The following is a 24,074-nucleotide window of genomic DNA, read 5'->3' on the forward strand; positions in this document are numbered from 1 at the left end:
CCAGGAATTTGAGACCAGCCTGGGTAACATAGCTAGACCCTGTGTCTATTTTTTTTATATTTTAAAAAAGGCGATTTGGTCCTACTCAAAGGAAACAGGCAACTCTGCCCTTAGCCTGATCAGGACCACACTAGGAGCAGCCTTTGGTTCAGTGTGGCCAAGAACTTCCTACCAAAGAGAGATGACCTTAAGGAGAGGTCTCCCTATTACTGGCCTTGAAAAAGCAAACATGGGACATTTATTTAGTGGGGTTATTGCAGAGGGGATATGCCCAGGAGGTAGAGATGGCCCGATCTTTGGAGACTGGGTCACCCTGGTTGAGAATCATAGCACCTTCTCTCATAAGTTGCTTTAGTGTGGTGCTAATTGATGGCCTGCAGGGAGTGGTAGGAGGTAAAATATCAAGGGGACGGTTCCTGGGAAGTCTGTTCTGGCAGGAGGGCTAGCATGCGATCACTCAGATTCTCCAAGGCTCTGGAGAGAGTACTTGTCCGGAAGCATCCCTCTTGTCTTGTGGGGGTACAAAGCCTTACAGGAATTTGCTGGGACTCTGGGAAAGGCAGTACAGCATAGACAAATGGTTTATCAATTTGGGAGGGCCCAAGTATCACCTGGGGGAGTTTACAAAGAGTATTCTCAGGTCAAACTTTAGAGAGCTTAATCCCATCTGGAGTGGGGCTCAGGATTCTGTTATTTTTTTTTGAGACAGAATATCAGCTCTGTCACCCAGGCTGGAGTGCAGAAGTGCAATTTTGGCTCACTGAAACCTTCGCCTCCAGAATTCAAGCCATTCTTGTGCCTCAGCCTCCCAAGTATTTGGGATTACAGGCGGGCACCACCACATTCAGCTAATTTTTTTGTATTTTTAATAGAGATGGGGTTTCGCATGTTTACCAGGCTGGTCTTAAACTCCTGACCTCAGGTGATCCTCCCGCCTCAGCCTCCCAAAGTGCTGGCGTTACAGGCGTGAGCCACCACACCCGGCTTTTTTTTTTTTTTTTTTTGAGATGGAGTCTTGCTCTGTCCCCTAGGCTGGAGTGTAGTGGTATGATCTTGGCTCACTGCAACCTCCGCCTCCCAGGTTCAAGTGATTCTCCTGCCTCAGCCTCCCGAGTAGCTGGGACTACAGGCGTGTGCCACCACACCGGGTTGATTTTTGTAATTTTTTTTTGTATATATATATAAAAGAAAATGCTATATGGTTATTTTTCCAGTTTTGTAAAACCGTTTATTCATCTCTCCTCTTTCTCGGCTACCGAGTTGGGATAGAAGGCAGAACCTGAAAATGTACAAGCAAAACTTCTGTGTTCCGTCTACCCTTTACTTTTCTGCCAGTACCTTCCAGAGATTTCGCCAAGACGCCCGTTTGTCTTGGGCATTGTTAGAGAGTAACTCTGTCTACTGCTAGTCACATTTCCTTTCCTTTCCTTTCCCTGGGGGCTTAATGGATACCTTTTTGGGGGCAGGAAATACAAACTAAATGGTTATAAATGAAAACATCAACTGAAAGAGCCTTTGTCCTAGATGTGGAGGTTTGGGGTATGAATCCTCAGAAACTACTGAATTCCGCCCCAGTGCTAATTATTCTTAGGGGAGTCACATAAAAACATCATTTATTGTTAGAAATCATGACATGATACAAAGTCAAAATCCACTTGTGTCTTGCTAAAGACTACAGAAAGCCATGCTCAGCAGCTTCTTCTCCAATGCTGGCCAGCAGCGTACCTTTCCAAGTCACAAAGCAGTTCATCCCGCCCTCGAGGAGCTGACAGGGCAGCCCAGAGCCTCCCACTGACAAGTGTGGTCACCCACCCAAGATACTGGGAAAGATCCCTGTTCTAGCATCACATTTTAATCAGATTTGTCAAAATCAGGTTGCTTGCGGCAAAGGCTCTTTCACCGAGGATGCTAGTCCTGGAAGACTTCTCCTTCGGCGAGCCGCCAGCTCAATCTTCTGAACCAGGCTCACATCCCAGGGATGGGTCACAAAACTGATGACGGTGCCTGGCACCTCGCTCCCCACACGGCCCACTCTCCCTGCTCTGTGGATGTAATCTTGCAGCGTTGGGGGGAAATCATAATTGACAACCAGCTCCACACCAGTGCTGTCCAGGCCCCGAGAGGCTATGTCTGTGCAGAGAAGTATGTCTCGGGAGCTCTTCTGGAAGGACTGGAAGATTCCTACCCTCATCAAGGCTGGCATTTGCCCCTGCAACCTTAGGTGTTGGATTTTGTGGTCATCCAGAATATATCCCAGCCAGTTCACAGTGCTGGAGCTATTACAGAACACCAGAACAGTTCCTGAGGGACCAGTCCTTTCTGCTCTGTCACGATGCTTGAGGATGTGCACCAGCTCGGCCACCTTATCTGCTCCCTTCAGTCTCAGAAATGTCTGTTTCACATGAGGCATGATACAGTGGAGCTTGGAGCTGGTGATGGTGGTGACAGCATCTGGGCTGGCGACTTTATTCAGCAACTGGCCTACACCTTCGGGAAATGTGGCTCCTACCAGCACTAACTGAGCTTTGGGATTGAAGGGGTCTTCCAAGTCAGCTGGGCCTTCTGCTATGTGGCTCTTCTCTAAGATGTAGTCCACCAGTTCCAGGAAGCTTTCATCCAGCAGTGTGTCTGCCTCATCCAACACCAAGAAGGAGAGTTGCTCCAGACTGATCAGTCGACTTTTCAGGGCCTTCCACAGAGCCCCTGGAGTGGCCACAAGCACATCTGCTGAAGGTTGTCTGGACAGTTGCAGCCTGATCCTACGCATGCCGTGGCCTCCCTCCAGGTCCCGCACCAGCAGGCCCAAGGAGCGGCCCAAGGGTTGGGCCACAGCCCGCACCTGTTGGGCCAATTCTCGGGAAGGAACAAGGACCAGGCCTCGGGGCGCGGGGATAGGAAGGGAGTCCAGGCTTGGCTGGCCCAAGAGCCGTTGAAGCAGCGGCAGGAGGTAGCTGAGAGTCTTGCCACTGCCGGTTTCTGCGGCGCAAAGGACATGGCGGCCGCGAAGTAGTGGAGGGATGGTGCTAGACTGCACGGTTGTGGGCTGAACGACTTCAGGCGCAGCCTCCTGTAATGCGTGCAGCACACGGGGCTCCAGGCCCAGGTCAGCAAAGCTGCCCTTAGACGAGAGCTTTCGCACCGGTGGCGCCTCCTGTTGCGCGCGCTCGATGGAGAAGTGGTCCCGACGCGCGCGTCGACTCTTCCAGCCTTGAGAGGCTAGCGGCGCGCGCTCCCAACGGCCCAGTGTGAGGCGCGCCGGCTGGTTCAACTCCGGCCGCCGCGCCGAAACCAGCAGCGGTCCGGGTCGAACCAGCACCGGCCTCGGGAGGTTCCGCCGCCTGCTCTGCCGCTGTTCCAACTGCCGCTGTAGAGCCACTGGGATGCGCACCACCGGCAGGGGTTCGTCGGGACTGCGGACCATGAGGCCCCGTCGCGGCGCCAGGAGCAACCGAGTCACGAGGGAAAAGAGCCGCACCGGCCGCGCTAGAGCCATGTTTCCCTTAGTGCGGGAGAAGCGCGCATCAGTGACGTCACGGACGCGCCGCGGCCTCGCGTACGGTGGCTGGCGAGGCTCAGTACGGTGTGTGGAGCTGGAGCACCGTGAGGAAGAAGCGAGGTTCTTTTTAAGAGTTCAGCTGCGAGGTCTGTAGCTCCGAATAGGGGATGGCGACATCCAGACCCGGCCAGCCTTGGGGAAGGGCGCGTCGTGGAGGCAGGACTGGAGGCTGGCGATACGAGGCGGCAGTGGGGCCTTGACCCAATGGACCATGAGGGCGGAGGGCTTCTGGCGATTGGTTACCTGGTTCCTGGGATTCTCTTTAGTTGTTCCTCATTGCCCTGAGGTAGCTTGTCCCGTGCTGGTATCCGAGGTTGCAGCTGTTTTCCCAGATGTGTTCCCTGCGCGGGGTCTGGTAATCCGTGTTTATTGAGAGTTTGAATGAATGATCAGGCCTAGGGGCCGAGACAGGGGTCTGAAGTCATAGATCTGGGCTCAACCCCTCACCCTCTCTGTCTGTGAGCCCAGAGTGCAAGTTGATGGCGTTCAGCTTCTTCTCTCTCTCAAGTGGGAGATAAGGTCTTCAGGCTTTATTTCAAGTTGGGTCATCTCTTCTTCACAGTTATTTTCCTTCCTTTTCAGCCAAGGTTCACTCTCTACTCCCTCGTCACTCGTCCCAACTTCTCATCCAGAACCCACCCCTCTTGCAGCCCGCTCAGCTCCACTGGCTTCCCCGTCAGAAACCTGAATTACCTAAATAGTAGTAAGAAGGGTGCTGCGACCCTACAAAGTGATCAAGTACGTGGCTTATCATGTAGCCCTGGTCAGGCAGAATATTTTACCTGAATTCAGATATTCGGGTTGTAAAAACAAGAACTATACGAGTCACTTTTTTTTTTTTTTTTCTGAGACACAGTCTCGTTCTGTCACCCAGGCTGGAGTGCAGTGGCGCAATCTCGGCTCACTGCAACCTCCACCTCCTGGGTTCAGGTGATTCTCCTGCCTCTGCCTCCCAAGTAGCTGAGACTACAGCCGTACACCACCCACGCCCGGCTAATTTTTTCTGTTTTTAGTAGAGACAGGGTTTCACTATGTAGGCCTGGCTGGTCTCGAACTCCTGGCCTCAAGCGATCTTCCCACCTGGGCCTCCCAAAGTGATGGGATTATAAGCGTGAGCCACCATGCCCAACAGATACTTCTTGAACAGATCTGGAAAATGGGTGTCAGATCTTTTCTGTAATTTGCAGTGCCTGGGGTGGGAGATAAGGTAAATATTTATGGATTAACTCTCTGGGAGATTCGTAACATCTGGAGAAAACGTTTTAGTTTCATCAAATACCAATGAAAAGATAAAAACTTTGCTTTTTTTGGAATAGTATGAGGAAAAACTTTCACAATTTTAAGTACACTCTACCCTTGTGCTACACAATTAGACTTTCTGGAGAGTTACCAGATAAATCAGAGGAAGAGAGGCTTTTTTTCTCCACAAGAAAATATCTGGAAGTAGGAAGAGAAAGTTTTGAGTAGTGATGGGTGAATGAACAGTCATTGGATAGGGTAGTGGTTCTAAAACAAGGGTGATTTTGTCCTTTCCCTCCCACCATATTTGACAATGGCTGGATACTTTTTTTTTTTTTTTAGACAGTCTCACTCTGTTGCCCAGGCTGGAGTACAGTGGTGTGATGTCAGCTCACTGCAGTCTCTGCCTTCTGGGTTCAAGGGATTCTCCCGCATCAGCCATCTGAGTAGCTGGGATTAGAGGCGTGCGCTACCACTCCCAGCTAATTTTTGTATTTTTAATAGAGACAGGGTTTCACTATGTTGGGCAGGCTGGTCTCAAACTCCTGACCTCATGATTTGCCCACCTTGGTCTCCCAAAGTGCTGAGATTACAGGTGTGAGCCGCTGTGCCCGGCCCAATTCTATGCTACTTTTATGATTCTTTCCAAACTCAGGGCTTCTCCTTATCCAAATAGTTCCTTGGGGCCAGGCTCATGCCTGTAATCCCAGCTACTCGGAAAGCTGAGGCAGGATAATCGTTTGAACCCGGGAGGCGGAGGTTGTTGCAGTGAGCCGAGATCGCACCATTGCACTCCAGCCTGGGCGACAGGGCGAGACTCTGTCTCAAAAAAAAAAAAAAAGGTCCCTTGGATGTTTGTCCCAACAGGTTTCATCCATTTCCATGTGCCACTGTTTTTCAGACATCAAACAAAGAATTACTCTGTACAAAGCCAGAACAAATATATCAAAGTAATCCTGAAGTATCAGAACAAAATAATAGTTATGTATATGCATTTGGGTTTTTGGGTTTTGTTCAAATATCCAGGGTAGGGTAGCTGGTTAATATATAGTTGTTTTCTCATTATGCTTGAGTCCTTACAATATGATTACCTCAAAATTTCACAGGAGTTAGAGCTTGCCTAAGCCTGTCTGTGTCCGTGGCCACTAATTTCTTCTTGTCACATCACTAGACACTGCCTACCTTTTTTCCCCCTCACTCACAGAAGACATTGATTAACTTCTAAATGTTTTCTGAGATATTTTTATAAGTAGTGCTTTAGAAATAGGAAAGGTGTCCTTATTGTGAAAAAAAATCTAAGCTCCTGAGATCAGGAGCTTGGTGTGTTCCTTGGATCTCAGTTAATAATGGTATATTCATTCATTCATTCAATCATTCATTCAACAAATACTTCCTGAGCACCACGCATGTGCCAGGCATTGATAGTGAGGAAAACAGCCAAAATCCCTGCCCTTGTGGAGTTTACATTCTGATTTAATTGATTTGGGTTAAGGCCTAGACAAGGTCTTGCTCTGTCACCCAGGCTAGACTTCAGTGGCGCAATCTCGACTCACTGTAACCTCTGCCTCTCAGGTTCAAGTGATTCTTCTGCCTCAGCCACCCTAGTAGGTGGGATTACAGGCACGTGCTACCAAACCCGGCTAATTTCTGTATTTTTAGTAGAGATGAGGTTTTGCCATTTTGACCAGGCTGATCTCGAACTCCTGACCTCAGTTGATCTGCCTGCCTTGGCCTCCCGAAGTGCTGGGATTACAGATGTGAGCCATTGTGCCCAGCCGAGAAATTGGTATTTTTAGAAAACTCTCCAGATGTAACTAGGCTTGAGAATCACAGTTATAAATGAAGCGCTTTGGGAATTGCAAAGCATTACAGCAATAAAAAGTGCTATTGGTATTCCTTTATTGTTCCTCCATTTTCCCACCTGTAGCAGGGCTGTGCGCAGGTAATCATATTTTCAGTCATTATCACTATAGTATTCCTGGACCCTTTGACCTTCCTTCTCATCCAGCTCCCTACCTGCTCTTTGTTTTTTACCCTCTGGTGTACCTTCTGTTTCCCGAGTGATGTTATTAAAGCACAGCTAGGCCTGGTGTGGTGGCTCACGCCCGTAATCCCAGCAGTTTGAGAGGCCAAGGCGGGCAGATCACGAGGTCAGGAGTTCAAGACCAGTCTGGCAAACATGGTCAGATTTCTGGAGACCATGGTCTCCCTTTCTTTACAAAAATACAAAAATTAGCTGGGCATGGTGGCAGGCACCTGTAATCCCAGCTACTCAGGAGGCTGAAGTGGAAGAATTGCTTGAACCCGGGAGGCGGAGGTTGCAGTGACCTGAGATTGTGCCATTGCATTCCAGCCTGGGTGATAGAGCAAGAGTCTATCTGAAAAAAAAGAAAAAAAAAATGCACAGCTATGGCCATGTTACCCTTTGACTCAAAAGCCATTCATGAATCCTTGTTGCCTGCAGATTATTTCCTAATCAGTATCCAGAATTGGGCTCAACCTCTTCTCCTGTTGCTTTCTTATCTGAATCTTGTTCACTCAAGTGATGGCTCCATGCAAGTTGGCCAAAGGGCTTGTAGTCCTTTACTGGGTAAGCCAGAGATTGGAGTAGTCATTCGTCTCCTCTAAAACCAAACTTGAGTGATAACAAAGCACTTTAAATGCACTTTGGCTGAGACAGAGTTCTGTGACTGAAGCATGGACTGGATCATAGCTCTTGTTGCACTTGGTCCATTAACTTCTTGGTTTTTTTTTTTTGGAGATGGAGTTTTGCTCTTGTTGCCCAGGCTAGAGTGCAGTGGCATGATCTCAGCTTACTGTGACCTCCGCCTCCCAGGTTCAAGTGATTCTCTTGCCTCAGCCTCCCGAGTAGCTGGGATTACAGACATGCGCCACCACACCCGGCTAATTTTGTATTTTTAGTAGAGACGCGGTTTCTCCATGTTGGTTAGGCTGGTCTGGTCTCGAACTCCCGACCTTAGGTAATCCGCCTGCCTTGGCCTCCCAAAGTGCTGGGATTACAGGCATGAGCCACCTCACCCGGCTGCCATTAACTTCTTTTTACAGCAAACACTAAGCATCTACCATATGCCAGATTGTATGCTCTCTGATGAGGATCTGGTGATGAACAAGCCACAGTGCCTATTTTCACCTTACAGTGAAGAAGGCATATTGAAAGATAGTTGCTCTTCTATTAATAGTTGCCAGGATAGCTCCATGCCAGGACAGGAATGAGCTCAGAGATGCCTTTACCCTGTTTTGGGAGATGTTGGTCAGAGAAGGCTTCCAGGAGGAGGTGATGAGGTTCTAAAAGTCTACAGGGAGTCAGCCAGGTGGAAGAATAGGGACGTGGCCCCTGGGCAGGGACAGCTTGTTCAGAGACCCCATACTGAGAGAGAGCAGGCCAGGCTGGGGAACTAGAAATATTTAAGAATAGCTGAAGCTTACCATGGGGGAGTTCTGAGGGCAGGAGGCAGGTGATGAAAGAGGCTTCTATGGAAGGTGGAGACCAGACCTTATATTTACTGTGTTAAAGAGTGTAGACTTAATTTTACAGGCAGTAGGGAAGGCGTCCAGAAATGGAACTATCATGTTTTGCATATCATATCTTTGTGTTTGGAAAGAGCCCTTTGGCTGGAAGGAGCATGGATTGGAAGTGATAAGCCTGGAAGCAGAGAGACTGGTTTGGAGACTGTTGTCATGGTTCAGTTGATAGATGATGGCAGTTGTAGAGCTGAGAATCTCTTTGAGGTTAAGAGCTTAGTGCTTTCCGTGTCTTTATACCTTACACGCTACCTTGATCTTAAAAGAGCTAGCAGATGTTTGTCGATATAACAACATAATAATAGACGTTAGAGGCCAGGCGCGGTGGCTCACACCTGTAATCCCAGCACTTTGGGAGGCCAAGGCGGGTGAGTCACGAAGTCAGGAGTTTGAGACCAGCCTGGCCAACATGGTGAAACTCCATCCCTACTAAAAAAAAAAAATACAAAAAATTAGCTGGGCGTGGTGGTGGGCACCTGTAATCCCAGCTACTCGAGAGGCTGAGGCAAGAGAATTGCTTGAACCCGGGAGGCGGAAGTTGCAGTGAGCCGAGATCACGCCACTGCATTCCATCCTGGGAGACAGTACGAGACTCCGTCTCAAAACAAACAAACAAACAAAAAATAGAGTGTTGAAACCGTGAAAGCATGATGAGAGTGGCTAACATTTATTAAGCCTTTACTATGTGCTGAGAACTGTGGTACACCATGGAATTTACTCTTCACAGCATTTCCTTTGACTCCCATAGTGGAGCCTCATATTCCACAAGGAGAAGCTGAGGCTCAGCTGGGTTAATTAATGTGCCCAAGGCACAGCTGGGATTCAAGTGAAGGTCTGTCCAATTCCAGAGCTCAGGATCTTGACTATGAAATGCTGTATGAGGGCTGGGCACAGTGGGTCATGCCTGATTCCAGCACTTCAGAAGGTTAGGCAGGAGGATCGCTAGAGGCCAGGAGTTGGAGACTAGCCTGAGCAACATAGCAAGACTGTATCGCTACAGAAAAATTTAAACACAAAATTAGCTAGATGTGGTGGAACATGCCTGTAGTCCCAGTTACTCCGGATGCTGAGATAGGAGGATCACTAGAGCCCAGGAGTTTGGGACTGCAGTGAGCCATGATTGTGCCGCTGCACTCCAGCCTGGGCAACACAGCAAGGTCCCATCTCTAAAAAAAAAAAAGCTATATCACCTCTTTCTCCTCAAATCTAACAAATCATTTTTACTTTTTGTCATGTGCATGTATTTTGTTTTCTGTTTTTAATTTTTGTTTTTAATTTTTATTTTTAATAGAGATGGGGTCTTACTATGTTGCCCTGACTGGTCTTGAACTCTTGGGCTCAAATGATCCTCTTGCCTCAACCTCCCAGTGTTAGGATTACAGGTGTGAGCTACCACACCTGGTGTATTTACACTTTTTTTATTTTCTTGAGGCAGAGTCTTGCTCCAATTTCCAGGCTGGAGTGCAGTGATACGATCTTGGCTCACTGCAGCCTCCACCTCACAAGTTCCAGTGATTCTCCTGCCTCAGCCCCCCAAGTAGGTGGGATCACAGGCCTGCACCACCATACCCGGCTAATTTTTGTATTTTTTGGTATAGATGGGGTTTGCCATGTTGCCCAGGCTGGTCTTGACCTACTGAGCTCAGGTAATCTGCCCACCTTGGCCTCCCAAAGTGTTGGGATTATAGGCATGAGCCACTGGACCCAGCCACATGTTCAGATTAGGAAATAAGATAATTCTGTAAAAACTTGATTCTAGTTGACTTTCCAAATTTGAATTTTAGAGCTGGATGCAGTGGCTCACGCCTGTAATCCCAACACTTTGGGAGGCTGAGGCAGGTGGAGTAGCTAGGACCACAGGTGTGCACCACCATGCCCAGCTAATTTTTTGTAGAGGTGGTGTCTTATTATGTTGCCTGGGCTGGTCTTGAACTCCTGGCCTCAAACGATCCTCCCGCCTCAGCCTCCCAAAGTGCTGGGATTACAGGTGTGAGCCACCATGCCTGGCCAGAAATTGCTTTTTAAGCAAGCTTTGTCTTTGGGGAAAATTGACAGGGAAGGGAATGGTAAAGTTTGTTTATACCCATTCTTTTTCCTGAATAGTGTTATGTTCAATCTGAAAGCACTATAATTCATGGGATTATGAAAGTTGCAGATACCAGGATGAAACCGCTTTTGTCAAAATAGGACAAGGAAGGTGTGAAGTAGACGGAGCTCATGCTTACATGTCTGAGATAAGAACTGTTTCCAAGGATTTTCTAAAAACCCCACTGGAGGCCAGGAGTGGTGACTCACATCTGCAATCCCAGCACTTTGGGAGGCTGAGGCGGGTGGATCACTTGAGGTCAGGAGTTCAAGACGAGTCTGGCCAATATGGTGAAACCCCGTCTCTACTGAAAACACAAAAATTGGCCGGGCATGGTGGTTAATTTTTGTCCCAGCTAGTCAGGAGGCTGAGGCAGGAGAATTGCTCGAACCTCGGAGATGGAGATTGCAGTGAGCCAAGATCATGCCACTGTACTCTAGCCTGGGCGACAGAGTGAGACTCCATCTCAAAAAATAAATAAATAAATAAATAAATAAATAAATAAAAACCCACTAGAAATCCCTTCATGTCTTTCTTGAATTACCTGCTTTGCATGGCTTGCATGTTTTGCATATGTATATATATTTCTATGACAAAGTTTATCAGTAGACATTTTGGTTTTCTTTTTCTTTTTTTTGGAGACAGGGCCTTGCTCTGTCACCCAGGCTGGAGTACAGTTGCACAATCATGGCTCACTGCTGCATCGAACTCTTGGACTCCAAATGATTCTCCTGCTTAAGCCTCCCAGAGTGGCTGGGACTGCAGGCACCTTCCATCACTCCTGGCTAGTTAAAAAAAATACATATATTTTTGGTAGAGATGGGATCTTGCTATGTTGCCCAGGCTGGTCCCAAACTCCTGGCCTTGAGTGATCCTCCTGCCTTGGCCTCCCAAAGTGATGGGATTACAGGTGTGAGCCACCTTGCCTGGCATAGACATTTTTTAGGACTATCGTAATTCAGATAAAATGCTCTGGAAAGAATACTTGCCCAGTAATGGCATCTCCACCAATGAACTGAAGACAACTCTGGCTTTGATCCTCTAGGAAACTCATGAACTCTTTTTTTTTCTTTTTTTGAGATGAGTCTTGCTCTGTCACCAGGCTGGAATGCAGTGGTGTGATCTCTCACTGCAACCTCTGCCTCCCGGGTTCAAGCGATTCTCCTGCCTCAGCTTCCTGAGTAGCTGCGACTACAGGCATGCGCCGCCACACCCAGCTAATTTTTGTATTTTTAGTAGAGATGGGGTTTCACCATGTTGGCCAGGATGGTCTCGATCTCTTTACCTCGTGATCCGCCTGCCTTGGCCTCCCAAAGTGCTAGGATTACAGGCATGAGCCACTGTGTCTGGCCATGAACTCTGTTTCTAAGCAACTTACATAAATCTCTCCCTTTCTGCCAATAAAAGCTTCCTTTTCCCCTTCTGTCACCAGATGTACTTGTGGCTTGCCCTTCTGTGCATCCTGGATTATAATCCTTTTCTCTCATTCTCAAATAAACTCAACATGTTTGGAGGTATTTTTCTTTAATGTCTTTTCTTTTTTTAGGTTAACAGGATATTATGTCCATGTAACTGAAGTTAAGGTTATTATTTTTTATTTTTTGAGATGGAGTGTCACTCTATTGCCCAGGCTGGAGGGCAGTGGTGCGATCTTGGCTAACTGCAACCTCTGCCTCTCTGGTTCGAGCGATTCTCCTGCTTCAGCCTCCCGAGTAGCTGGGATTGCAGGTGCACACCACCATGCCTGGCTAATTTTTTTATTTTTAGTAGAGACAGGGTTTCATCATGTTGGCCAGGCTGGTCTGGAACTCCTGATCTCAGGTGATCCTCCTGCCTTGGCCTCCCAAAGTGCTGGGATTATAGGCATGAGCCACCTCGCCCAGCCAAGGTTACTGTCTAAGAAATTGAGCGTAATAGAGGAGACCAGCCCTTAAAATGAATGGTAGAAGAGACTGGAAATGAGTGACTAAAGTGGTGATGTGGGTGTGATCTCAGGGTGGGGTGAGTGGTTGTGGCAGTAACTGGGAAAGGCGTGGGGGCTGCCTAGTTTTTCTCAGAGGAGCCTCCTTAGAGGCAGGGTGTGTCAGGCACCTCTGACTGAGTGCCAGAGGAAGTTGCCAGACCAACCACCCTGCAAGAGGCTGTCCTCTTGGCTACCACAGTGGTGAGTATTCAGTCACACCTTACTAAGCAGCCTCTAAAGGTCATGTACCTGGCTCAGTGCTAGAAATCTGGCAGTGAACTAAGCAGCCACACTCCTGTTCTTGTAGAGCTTGTTGTCCTGGTGGTCTCCAGGAGGAGCTGAGGATTGAACAAGAAACTACAGCAGTCAGTGTGGACACATGGAGTGTAACTGAGCTGCAGAGAAATGTAGGGTGTTTGGAAAGCATGGGACCAGGGACCTGAATTTGATTTTCTGTAGGGACGTATCTTCACAAAGGGGGCATTCAAGGACAAGGGGACCTTAGCATGGGCATGCATGACTGAGTTGGAGGAGTATTCCAGACAGAACTGCAAGTGGGCAGGCCCCAGGGAAGCAGACAGTTTGGTGTGGGAGACTTTAAAGGAAGGCCAGGGTGGCCGGGCACAGTGGCTCACACCTGTAATCCCAGCTCTTTGGAAGGCCAAAGTGGGTGGATCACCTGAGGTCAGGAGTTAGCTGGGTGTGGTGGTGGGTGCCTGTAATCCCAGCTACTCGGGAGGCTGAGGCAGGAGGCTGAACCTGGGAGGTGGAGGTTGCAGTGAGCTGAGATTGCGCCACTGCACTCCAGCCTGGGCAACAGAGTGAGACTCCATCTCAAAAAAAAAAAAAAAAAAGAAAAGAAAAGGGAATGCCCGAGTGGCCAGGGCCGAGAGGGAGGGTGAGAGAGACACAGGTGAGGGTGAGGCTGGAGAGGTGGGTAGGGACTGATCATGCAGGGCCTTGCGGGCCATTAGAAAGGTTTAGGATTTTTCCTAAAGTCAGTGGGAAGCCATTGAAGGGTATAAACGGGGGAGTGGTATTATCAGAGTTGCCTTTTTAGGATCCCATGCTGGCAGAATGGATAGGAAGGGGCAAGTGTAGATTTTGGGAGACACATTTGGGGGTTGTGCTAAAGTCCTGGCAACAGATGAGCAGAGGGTTTCTGGTGCGCAGTTGTGGCCATTGGGATGTAGTAAAGCATGTGGATTAGAGTTATATTTTGAAGGTTATTTCAGTAGAAGTCAGTGATGGATTGAATGTGGGGAATGTGGGTTAAGAATGAGTAATTGGGAGACTGGAGATGCTATTAATGAAATGGGAAAGATTTTCTTTCTACGTATTGGACTGGTTAACATGTTCTCTTCCTTTAGACCTTGGATCAGAGATTATTTCTTTTTAAAATTATTTTTATTTAAAAATTAAAAAAAAAATTTTTTTTGAGACAGGGTCTTGCTCTGTCACCCAGGCTGGAGTGCAGTGGCATGATCATGGCTCACTGCAGCCTCAACCTCCCAGGCCCAAGTGATCCTCCAACTTCATCCTCCTAAGTAGCTGAGACTACAGGTGCTAATTTTTTTTTTTTTTTTTAAGATAGAGTCTTGCTGTGTCACCCAGGCTGGAGTGCAGTGGCACAGTGTCAGCTCACTTCATCTCCTGGGTTCAAGTGATTCTCTTGCCTCAGCCTCCTGAGTAGCTGAGATTACAGGCGCATGCCACCACGTCTGGCTAATTTTTGTATTTTTAGTAGAGATGGGGTTTCACCATATTGGCCAGGCTAGTCTTGAACTCCTGACCTCAAGTGATCCACCCACCTCGGCCTCCCAAAGCACTAGGATTACAGACATGAACCACCGTGCCCAGCCCAATTTTTGCATTTTTTGTAGAGATGGGGTTTCACCATGTTGCCCAGGCTGATCTTGAACTCCTGAGTTCAAGCAATCTGTCCACCTTGGCCTCCCAAAGTGTTGGGATTATAGGCGTGAGGCACCTTGCCTGGCCTAGTTTTATTTTTATTTTCAAACAGGGTCTCACTGTCGCCCAGGCTGGAGTGCAGTGGTATGATCTCAGCTCAGCTCGGCAACCTCTGCCTCCCAGGCTCTAGTGATCTCACCTCAGCCTCCCAAGGAGCTGGTACTACAGGCATGCACTACCACTCCTGGCTAATTTTTATGTTTCTGTAGAGATGAGGTCTTGCCATGTTACCCAGGCTAATCTCCAACTCCAAGCTGATCTCCATCTCCAACTCAAGCGATCTCCCCACCATGGCCTCCTTAGTGCTGAGATAACTGGCGTGAGCCATTGCCTGTCTTTTTATTATTTTTATTTTTTGTAGAGATGGGATTTTGCTATGTTGGTCAGGCTGGTGTTGAACTCATGGCCTCAAGCAATCCGCCCACCTCAGCCTCCCAAGTAACCGGGACTATAGGCATGTGCCACCACCCCCAGCTAATTTTATTTATTTTTTTATTATTTTTGGGTAGAGATGGAGTTTTGCCATGTTGTCCAGGCTTGTCTTGAACTCCTGAGCTCAAGCAATCCATCTGTCTCATCCTCCCAAAGCACTGGAATTATAGCATGAGCTACCATGCCTGGCCTCTTTGTGACTGTTTAGAGGAGACCATATTTGGTTAGAATAAATCATATTAGGCTGGGCGTGGTGGCTCACGCCTGTAATCCCAGCACTTTGGGAGGCCGAGGTGGGCGGATCACGAGGTCAGGAGTTCAAGACCAGCCTGGCCAATATGGCAAAGCCCCATTTCTACTAAAAATACAAAAATTAGCTGGGCATGGTGGCGCGTGCCTGTAGTGCCAGCTACTCTACTCGGGAGGCTGAGGCAGAAGAATTGCTTGAACCCGGGAGGCAGAGGTTGCAGTGAGCCAAGATTGCACCACTGCACCACTCTAGCCTGGGCAACAGAGCAAGACTCTGTTTAAAAAAAGAAAAAAAAAAAAGAATACATAATATTAGCAGTAGTTTTCTTTGGGACGTGAGATTCTGATTTTCTTCTTTTTCCTCCTGTTGGCTCTCCCTTCAGAGTATTTCTAGAATGTGACCACTTCTCACCACCTTCACTACCAGCTCCAGGGTCTGAGGGAGCCACCATCATCTTTCACGTTGATTGCAGAATCGCCTTCTCTCTGGTCTTCCTGCATCTGTGCCCCCGGATAGTCCACTCTTAGTGCAGCAGTCATAATGATCATGTAAAAATATGAGACAGTTCATGCAGAGCTAACGAAATTCTCAGCGTATCCTACAAGGCTCTACATGATGTGACCATTGTATCCTGTTTTCTTACTGCTGTTAACATTGTGTATCTGACTCTGTGTTTTCCCTTTTTTTTTTTCTTTTTCCTTGCTCTGTTGCCTAGACTGGAGTTTAGCGGTATTATCATATCTCACTGTAACCTGAAACTCCTGGGCTCATGTCATCATTCTGCCTCAGCCTTCCAAATTGCTCTGACCATAGGCATATGCCACCATGCCTGGGTAATTAAATAAAAATTTTTTTTTTTGGTAGAGACTGAGTTTATGTCGCCCAGGCTGGTCTACAAACTCCTGGCCTCAAGCAATCCTCCTGCCTTGGCCTCCCAAAGTGCTGGGATTATAGGCATAAGCCACCGTGCCTGGTCTCTCTTCTTCATTCTATGTGTTTTTTTTTTTTTTTTTGAGACATTTACCCTCTGTTACCCAGGCTGGAGTGCAGGGGCACAATCTCAGCTCACTGCAACCTGTGCCTTGCAGGTTCAAGCAATTCTCGTGCCACAGCTTCCCGAGTAGCTAGGATTACAGGTGTGTACCACCACATCCCGCTAATTTTATATACATATATATATTTTATTTTTATTTTTATTTTTATTTTTAGACGGAGTCTTCCTCTGTTGCTCAGGCTAGAGTGCAATGGCGCGATCTTGGCTTATTGCAACCTCCACCTCCTGGGTTCAAGCAATTCTCTTGCCTCAGCCTCCAGAGCAGCTGGGACTACAGGCGTGCATCAGCACAGCTGGCTAATTTTTTTTTTTTTTTTTCGAGACAGAGTCTTGCTCTGTCGCCCAGGCTGGAGTGCGGTGACATGAGCTCTACTCACTGCAATCTTCCGCCTCCTGGGTTCAAGAGATTCTTTGCCTCAGCCTCCCAAGTAGCTAGGATTACAGGCACTTGTCATCATGCCCAGCCAATTTTTGTATTTTGAGTAGAGACGGGGTTTCACCATCTTGGCCAGGCTGGTCTTGAACTCCTGACCTCAGGTGATCCACCTGCCTCTGCCTCCCAAAGTGCTGGGATTACAGGCGTGAGCCACCTCACTCGGCCCAGCTGGCTAATTTTTGTATTTTTAGTAGAGACAGGGTTTCACCTTGTTAGGCTGGTCTGGAACTCCTGACCTTGTGATCCACCTGCCTCAGCCTCCCAAAGTGCTAGGATTACAGGCGCGAGCCACAGTGCCCAGCCTAATTTTTTATATTTTAAGTAGAGATGGGGTTTTGCCATGTTGGCCAGGCTGGTCTCGAACTCCTGACTTCAAGTGATCCACCCACCTTGGCCTCCCAAAGTATTGGGATTATAGGTGTGAGCCACTGCGCCTGACCACATTCTACGCTTTAATCACATTGGCTTTCCTGCTGTTCCTCTAACACAGTAGGCAATCTCTTGCCTCAGGACCTTTGCATTGGTTATTTCCTCTGCTGTGCATTCTTCTTGAGTAACTCAAATCTTTGCTCCATTTTTTTTTTCTTCTCAGGGGTCTTCATTGATCAAATCTTATCTTCTCATTAAAGCCCATGTTGACTTCTCTATTTCAAATTGCAACCCATCCCCAGCACTTTCAATCTCCCTTCTCTCTGCTCTAGCATTACCAGTTTTCCAACATACTATATAGTTTACTTATTTGTTATGCTTTTTGTTTTTTTGCCTATACTCTCTGGCTAGAATGAAAACTCTGCTTCAGATACTCCAGTGCAGGTATCTGAGTAAAAAAAAAAATGATTGAAAACTGCCAGAGCAGGGATGTTTGTCTGTTTTTTTTTTTTTTTCTCTAATGTATCCCAGGAGACTGGGTCAGCGACTGGCACAGACTAGGTACTTAATAAATGTTTGTTAGATGAATGTATGTGCATGTATACTAATTTTTATGTTCAGGGAAAAGGAAAACAGGCCAGGTGCAGTGGCTCATGCCTGTAATCCCAGCACTCTGAGAGGCCAAGGTGGGCAGATCACTTGAGGTCTGGAGTTCAAGACCAGCCTGGCCAATGTGGTGAACTCCATCTTTTTTTTTTTTTTTTTGAGATGGAGTCTTGCTCTTGTTGCCCAGGCTGGGGTACAATGGTGCTATGTTGTCTCACTGCAACCTCCACCTCCCAGGTTCAAACAATTCTCCTGCCTCAGCCTCCTGAGTAGCTGGGATTACAGGTGCCCGCCACCATGCCCAGCTAATTTTTGTATTTTTTAGTAGAGATAGGGTTTCACCATGTTGGCCAGGCTGGTCTCAAACTCCTGACCTCAGGTGATCCGCCTGCCTCGGCCTCCCAAAGTGCTGGGATTACAGATGTGAACCATCGTGGCCAGCTGTAAAACTCCATCTTTACTAAAAATACAAAAATTAGCCGGTCGTGGTGGCAGACGCCCATAATCCCAGTTACTTGGGTTGCAGTGAGCCCTGCACTACACTGCACTCCAGCCTGGGTGACAAAGCAAGACTGTCTCAAAAACAAAAACAATCAAACATAAACAACCAACCGAAAGAAAATGAAAACAAACTACTGTGTGCTAGAACCTTGAAGAAGGGAAGCCTGCTCTTGATAACAGGAGAGATTTTCTTCATTTGAATTTCTGACTCTTGTTTCCTCTTTTTTTTTCAGGCTGTAACAGAGGAGGAAATGATTTTGAATAGCCTCTCTCTGTGTTACCATAATAAGCTAATCCTGGCCCCAATGGTTCGGGTAGGGACTCTTCCAATGAGGCTGCTGGCCTTGGATTATGGAGCGGACATTGTTTACTGTGAGGTAAGGGGCTCTGATTTTCTGGGTGGGCTTCTCCACAAGTGCAGACTCCTCTTCATTTGTGTGTGGGAGTGGTCAGGAGTTAGTGGGGACAGAATGGGAATTGACTTTATAGGTGTTCACCAAAGGCTGGAGGAGACAAACATGTGTGACACTGATGAGTCTTGTGAACCCTGCCAAGGTCCAGGAGCCTGGTAGCACAGAAGCGTTCTGGGATACCCTGGGCCGGGTGGATAGATAAGTTTCCTGACATGTCTGGGCAACATAGTGGGACCTCATCTCTATTTTAAAAAATTCTCTATTTTAAAAAATAAAAGAGGCCTGGCACAGTGGCTCATGGCTGTAATCCCAGCACTTTGGGAGGCCAAGGCGGGCAGATCACCAGAGGTCAGGAGTTCGAGACCAGTCTGGCCAACACGGTGAAACCTTGTCTCTACTAAAAATAGAAAAATTAGCCGGGCGTAGTGGTACGTGCCTGTAGTCCCAGCTACTCGGGAGGGTGAGGCAGGAGAATTGCTTGAACCTGGGAAGTGGAGGTTGCAGTGAGCAAAGATCACGCCACTGCACTCCAGCCTGGGCAACAGAGCAAGACTCCATCTCAAAAAAAAAAAAAAAAGGATAAAAATAAAAAATAAAAAGAGGCTGGGCGTGGTAGCTCATGCCGTAATACTAGTACTTTGGGAGGCCAAGGCAGGAGGATCACTTGAGCCTAGGAGTTTGAGACCAGCCTGGGCAATATAGTGAGACTCTATCTCTTTTTTTAAAAAAATTTATATATTAAAAAAAATAAGCCTGGTGTGATGGCTCACACCTGTAATCCCAGCACTTTGGGAGGCTGAGGCATGAGGATTACTTGAGTCCAGGAGTTCGAGACCAGCCTGGGCAACGTAGTGAGACCCTGTCTCTACCAAAAAATAAAAATGTAAAAAATGTACAAAAGAAAAAGAAAACCACTATATAGAGAGAATGGAAGACTTAAGAGGAGATTGGCGGAAAACATACCCTTATGTACTGGGTATGTGTGTTGGCGCATAGGAATTAATGACAGAAGAGGTAAAAGAATGAGAAAAATAGGCAAATTAAAAAGAGTGTAGTGTCAGGGAAGGCAAAAGTCAGGTTTGTTAACCATGTCAGGTAATGCAGAGAAATCCAGCTGCAAAAAGACCAAGCAGGTATTTGACTTGAAAATTAGGCTGGGCAGAGTGGCTCATGCCTGTGGGGGGCTAGGCAGGAGGATCGCTTGAGCCCAGGTATTCAAAACCAGCCTTGGCAACATAGCAAGACCCTGTTTCTATTTTTTTTTTTCCTTGAGACAGAGTCTTTCTCTGTCGCCCAGGCTGGAGTGCAGTGGCGTGATCTTGGCTCACTGCAAGCTCTGCCTCCCAGGTTCACGCCATTCTTCTGCCTCGGCCTCCCGAGTAGCTGGGACTACAGGCGTCCGCCACCACGCCTGGCTAATTTCTTTTTGTATTTTTAGTAGAGATGGGGTTTCACCGTGTTAGCCAGGATGGTCTCGATCTCCTGACCTCATGATCCTCACGTCTCCGCCTTCCAAAGTGCTGGGATTACAGGTGTGAGCCACCGTGCCTGGCCCCCTGTTTCTTGAAAAAAAAGCAAGGAAGGAAGGAAGGAGGGAGGGAGGGAAAAGAAAATTAGACCCCTGGAGGACAGCTCTAGCACATAGACATGAACACTCATGGAGTTAATGGCTTGAGGAATGAATAGCAGATGACGGAATAGAAATAGGGCTGCCAACTACCCCTTCGGTTAAGGGAGGTACAGGCAGGTAGCCTGAGGTGGAGGAAGCAGGGTGAAGGGAGTTGTTTCTAGATGACTTGCATGTTTGTAGTATAAGAGGAAGGAAGGCATTAGAAGGAGGCCTGAAGATTCATTTGGGGGATTTGGCGTGATGGGTAAGGTCAGGGCTTGAAGAGGACAGGAATCTTTTTTTTTCTTTTTTTTTTTTTAAGACACTGTCTCACTCTGCCTTCCGAGGCTGGAGTGCAGTGGCGCAGTCTTGGTTCACTGCAACCTCTGCTTCCCAGGTTCAAGTGATTCTCCCAACTCAGCCTCCTGAGTAGCTGGGATCACAGGTGCCCGCCTCCACGTCCAGCTAATTTTTGTATTTAGTAGAGATGGGGTTTTGCCATGTTGGCCAGGCTGGTCTTGAACCCTTGACCTCAGGTAATCCACCTGCCTTGGCCTCCCAAAGTGCTGGGATTATAGGCGTGAGACACTGCACCCGGCCTTAGGATTGTTTTCAAGCCCTTTGGAAGTTTAGGGCCCACGATTTATGTGATTACTTCAGTATGTGACCCTCCTAATTGGGCAAGACTTGGTTTTCCTAGTAAATGTACCCATTCCTTTCTTCCAGGGTCCTGCTCCTGTATGGAGCAGAGGAAATATGAATTTAAATGTGTTAGCATTGTTTGATGTGCTCTTCCCTGAGAGAGTCAGTATAACTTACAAATAAACAAAGGGGTATCTACCTAGGCAGAGACCTAAGCCTTCCACCCAGATCTGCCACCTATGGAGAGCAGACAGGCAGGCAGGTCAGCCTAGGTTGTGTAGGTGGCTGGGACTGGGCCCCCGGGCATGGCTGAGTGTGGTGTCTGGTGCCCCCTGGTGGATCCATGGTTGTTTTGCCAGTGAGCTTTGGAGTACCAGTTGCCTGGATGTTCTTACTGGGGGTGGCGGGGGGGAGTTGATGAGAGGTGGCCCATCTGTGGGATTAGATAATCAAATGACCTCACCCAGCTCACAGGACCTCGTGCATATCAAGCATGTAGGCACCTCCTTAAAAACCCCATAAAGTCGCCGGGCGTGGTGGCTCACGCCTGTAATCCCAGCACTTTGGGAGGCCAAGACAGGTGGATCACCTGAGGTCAGGAGTTCAAGACCAGCCTGAACAACATGGTGAAACCCCATCTCTACAAAAATACAAAAAATTAGCTGTAGGCGGTGGTGCACACCTGTAGTCCCAGCTTCAGGCTGAGGCAGGAGAAACGCTTGAACCTGGGAGGCAGAGGTTGTAGTGAGCTGAGATTGTGCCACTGCACTCCAGCCTGGGCGACAGAACAAAACAAAACAAAACACAACCCACAAAGTCCTCAGCCCCTGGAGGATGAGCCAGTCTGTAAAAGGCAAGAGAGCAGTAGTCTTTCCACATCAGGGTCTGTCAGGAATTTTTGAGGAGTGATGACAGTTTTGGGGAGGTGCTGCAGAGGCCGCGTTCCTGTTTCTTTTTATAAGAATGATGGGATTCTGGTGTTCCTGTCTGTGAAGAGACACTGACCTGTTAGACTTAAACTTTTTATTAAGTAGGATCAAGGGACAAGGTAATGTTCTTAAGAGGCCCAGAGTCCCACAGCCCAGAGGCCCACAAATGATTGATTTAGGCCAGGCACAGTGGCTCATGCCTGTAATCCCAGCACTTTGGGAGGCCAAGGCAGGTGGATCACCTGAGGTCAGGAGTTCGAGACTAGCCTGGCCAGCATGGTGAAGCTCTGTCTCTACTAAAAATACAAATTTAGCTTAGCCTGGTGGTGCACACCTGTAATCCCAGCTACTTGGGAGGTTGAGGCAAGAGAATCACTTGAACCCATGAGGCAGAGGTTGCAATGTGCCCAGTGCGCCATTGCACTCTAGCCTGGGTGACAAGAGCAAAACTCTGTGTCAAAAAAAAAAAAAAAAAGAGAAATGAGTGATTTGTAAACGTTTTTTTTTTTTCTTATTGTGACAAAAAACATACAAGATTTACTGTCTTAACCATTTGTAAGTGTACTGTTCAGTAGTGTTATGTATATTGACATTGTTGTGAAACAGACCTCCGGAACTTTTTCATCTTGTGAAACGGAAACCCTGCACCCATTAAACAGCAATTCCCCAGTTCCCCTTCTCCCAGACACTGGTAACTACCATTCTACTTTCTATTTCTATGAATTTGACTACTTTAGATACCTTATATAAGTGGAATCATACAGTATTTATTGTTTGTGACTGGCTTATTTCCCTTAGCATAATGTCATCAAGGCTTACCTATGTTATAGCATGTGACAAGATTTCCTTCTTTTTTAAGGCTGAATAATACTCTATTGTATGTATATATCACACTTGGTTTATCCATTCATCCGTTAATGGCCATTGGGTTGCTTCTATCTCTTTCAATTGTGAATAATGCTGCTGTGAACATGGGCGTGCAAATAATCTCTTTGAGACCCTGCTTTTAATTCTTTTGATTATATATCCGGAAGTGGGATTGCTAGATCATATGGTGGTTTTTAATTTTTTGAGGACCCTCCATTCTGTTTCCCATAACCATAATAGCTGCATCATTTTACAATCCCACTAACAGCACACAAAGCTTCCGGTTTCTCTACATCCTCAAAAATGCTTGTTTGATTGTTGCTTTTGAGACAGAGTCTTATCCTGTCGCCCAGGCTGGAGTGCAGTGACCAGCCTGGAGCTCCTGGGCTCAAAGGATCCTCCTACTTCAGCCTCCTGAGTAGCTGGGACTACAGGCTTATGCCACCACACCTGGCTAATTTTATTTATTTATTTATTTTTATTTTTATTTTATTTTTATTTTTATTTTGAGACAGAGTCTCGCTCTATCGCCCAGACTGGAGTGCCATGGCGTGATCTCAGTTCACTGCAACCTCTGCTTCCTGGGTTCAAGTAATTCTTGTGCCTCAGCCTCCTGAGTAGCTGGGATTACAGGCATGCACCACTACACCTGGCTAATTTTTGTATTTTTGGTAGAGACGGGGTTTTTCCATGTTGGCCAGACTGGTCTCGAACTCCTGGCCTCAGATGATCTGCCCGCCTCAGCCTCCCAAAGTGCTGGGATTACAGGCATGAGCCACCATGCCCAGCCACATCTGGCTAATTTTAAAATCTTTTGTAGAGACAGGATTTCGCTATGTTGCCCATGCTGGTCCCAAACAGGTGGCCTCAAGTGATCCCCTCACCTGGGCCTCTCAAAGTGCTGGGATTGGCTGGGCGTGATGGCTCACACCTGTAAGCCCAGAACTTTGGGAGGCCGACTCAGGTGGATCACGAGGTCAGGAGTTTGAGACCAGCCTGGGCAACATGGTGAAACCCCATCTCTACAAAAATACAAAAATTAGCCGGGTGTGGTGGTGCCCATCTGTAATCCCAGCTACTGGGGAGGCTGAGACAGGAGAATTGCTTGAACCCATGAGGCGGAGGTTGCAGTGAACTGAGATCACGCCATTGCACTCCAGCTCTGGGTGTCAGAGCAAGACTCCGTCTCAGGGAGAAAAAAAAAAAAGTGCTGGGATTACAGGTGTGAGCCACCGTGCCTGGCTCACTTATTGTTTTTTTGATGGTAGCCATCCTAATGGATATGAGGTGATTTCATTGTGGTTTATTTCTCTGATTAGTGATGATTAGTGATGGTGAACATCTTTTTATATGCTTTTTTGGCCATTTGGAGGTCATATTCACCCAGAATAGGTAATTTTTTAAAAACAACAAATTAAAAATTATGTTTTTAGAAAGAAATAATTTCTTTTCTTTTTTTTTGAGATGGAGTCTTGCTCTGTTGCCCACGCAGGAGTGCAGTGGCACCATCTCAGCTCACTGCAACCTCCACCTCCCAGGTTCAAGCAATTCTTCTGCCTCGGCCTCCCAAGGAGCTGGGACTACAGGTGCATGCCCCCACGCCTGCTT

General features: G+C 47.5%; 2 protein-coding genes across 9 annotated transcripts in view; one reads left to right on the forward strand and one right to left on the reverse strand.

Annotated features, from left to right (window-relative positions):
* DUS2 (dihydrouridine synthase 2) overlaps positions 1–24,074 on the forward strand; it is a 63,268-nt gene that overhangs the window by 3,623 nt on the left and 35,571 nt on the right. For 3 of the 8 annotated variants that reach the window (XM_063699662.1, XM_063699666.1, XM_063699665.1), the window contains exons 1-4: positions 3,653–3,842; positions 18,240–18,383; positions 22,206–22,290; positions 23,931–24,052. In XM_063699662.1, the coding sequence (XP_063555732.1) occupies positions 3,768–3,842; positions 18,240–18,383; positions 22,206–22,290; positions 23,931–24,052 (426 nt within the window). In that variant the 5' untranslated portion in view covers positions 3,653–3,767. Of the gene's footprint in view, positions 1–3,498; positions 3,843–4,138; positions 4,295–18,239; positions 18,384–22,205; positions 22,291–23,930; positions 24,053–24,074 lie in introns of those variants that run through there. The other 5 variants (XM_063699663.1, XM_055366218.1, XM_063699664.1 and 2 more) reach the window with 5 other exon arrangements.
* On the reverse strand, positions 1,597–3,493 carry DDX28 (DEAD-box helicase 28). The gene has a single exon (XM_004057855.4). The coding sequence runs from the start codon at positions 3,491–3,493 to the stop codon at positions 1,871–1,873; it is 1,623 nt and encodes a 540-aa protein (XP_004057903.1). The 3' UTR covers positions 1,597–1,870.

Source organism: Gorilla gorilla, chromosome 18 (assembly GCF_029281585.2).
Source record: "Gorilla gorilla gorilla isolate KB3781 chromosome 18, NHGRI_mGorGor1-v2.1_pri, whole genome shotgun sequence".
NCBI classification, from domain to species: domain Eukaryota; kingdom Metazoa; phylum Chordata; class Mammalia; order Primates; family Hominidae; genus Gorilla; species Gorilla gorilla.

Coding starts and splice junctions, on each gene's coding strand:
- DDX28 (XM_004057855.4), bottom strand. CDS start 3,493: ATGGCTCTAGCGCGGCCGGTGCGGCTCTTTTCCCTCGTGACTCGGTTG.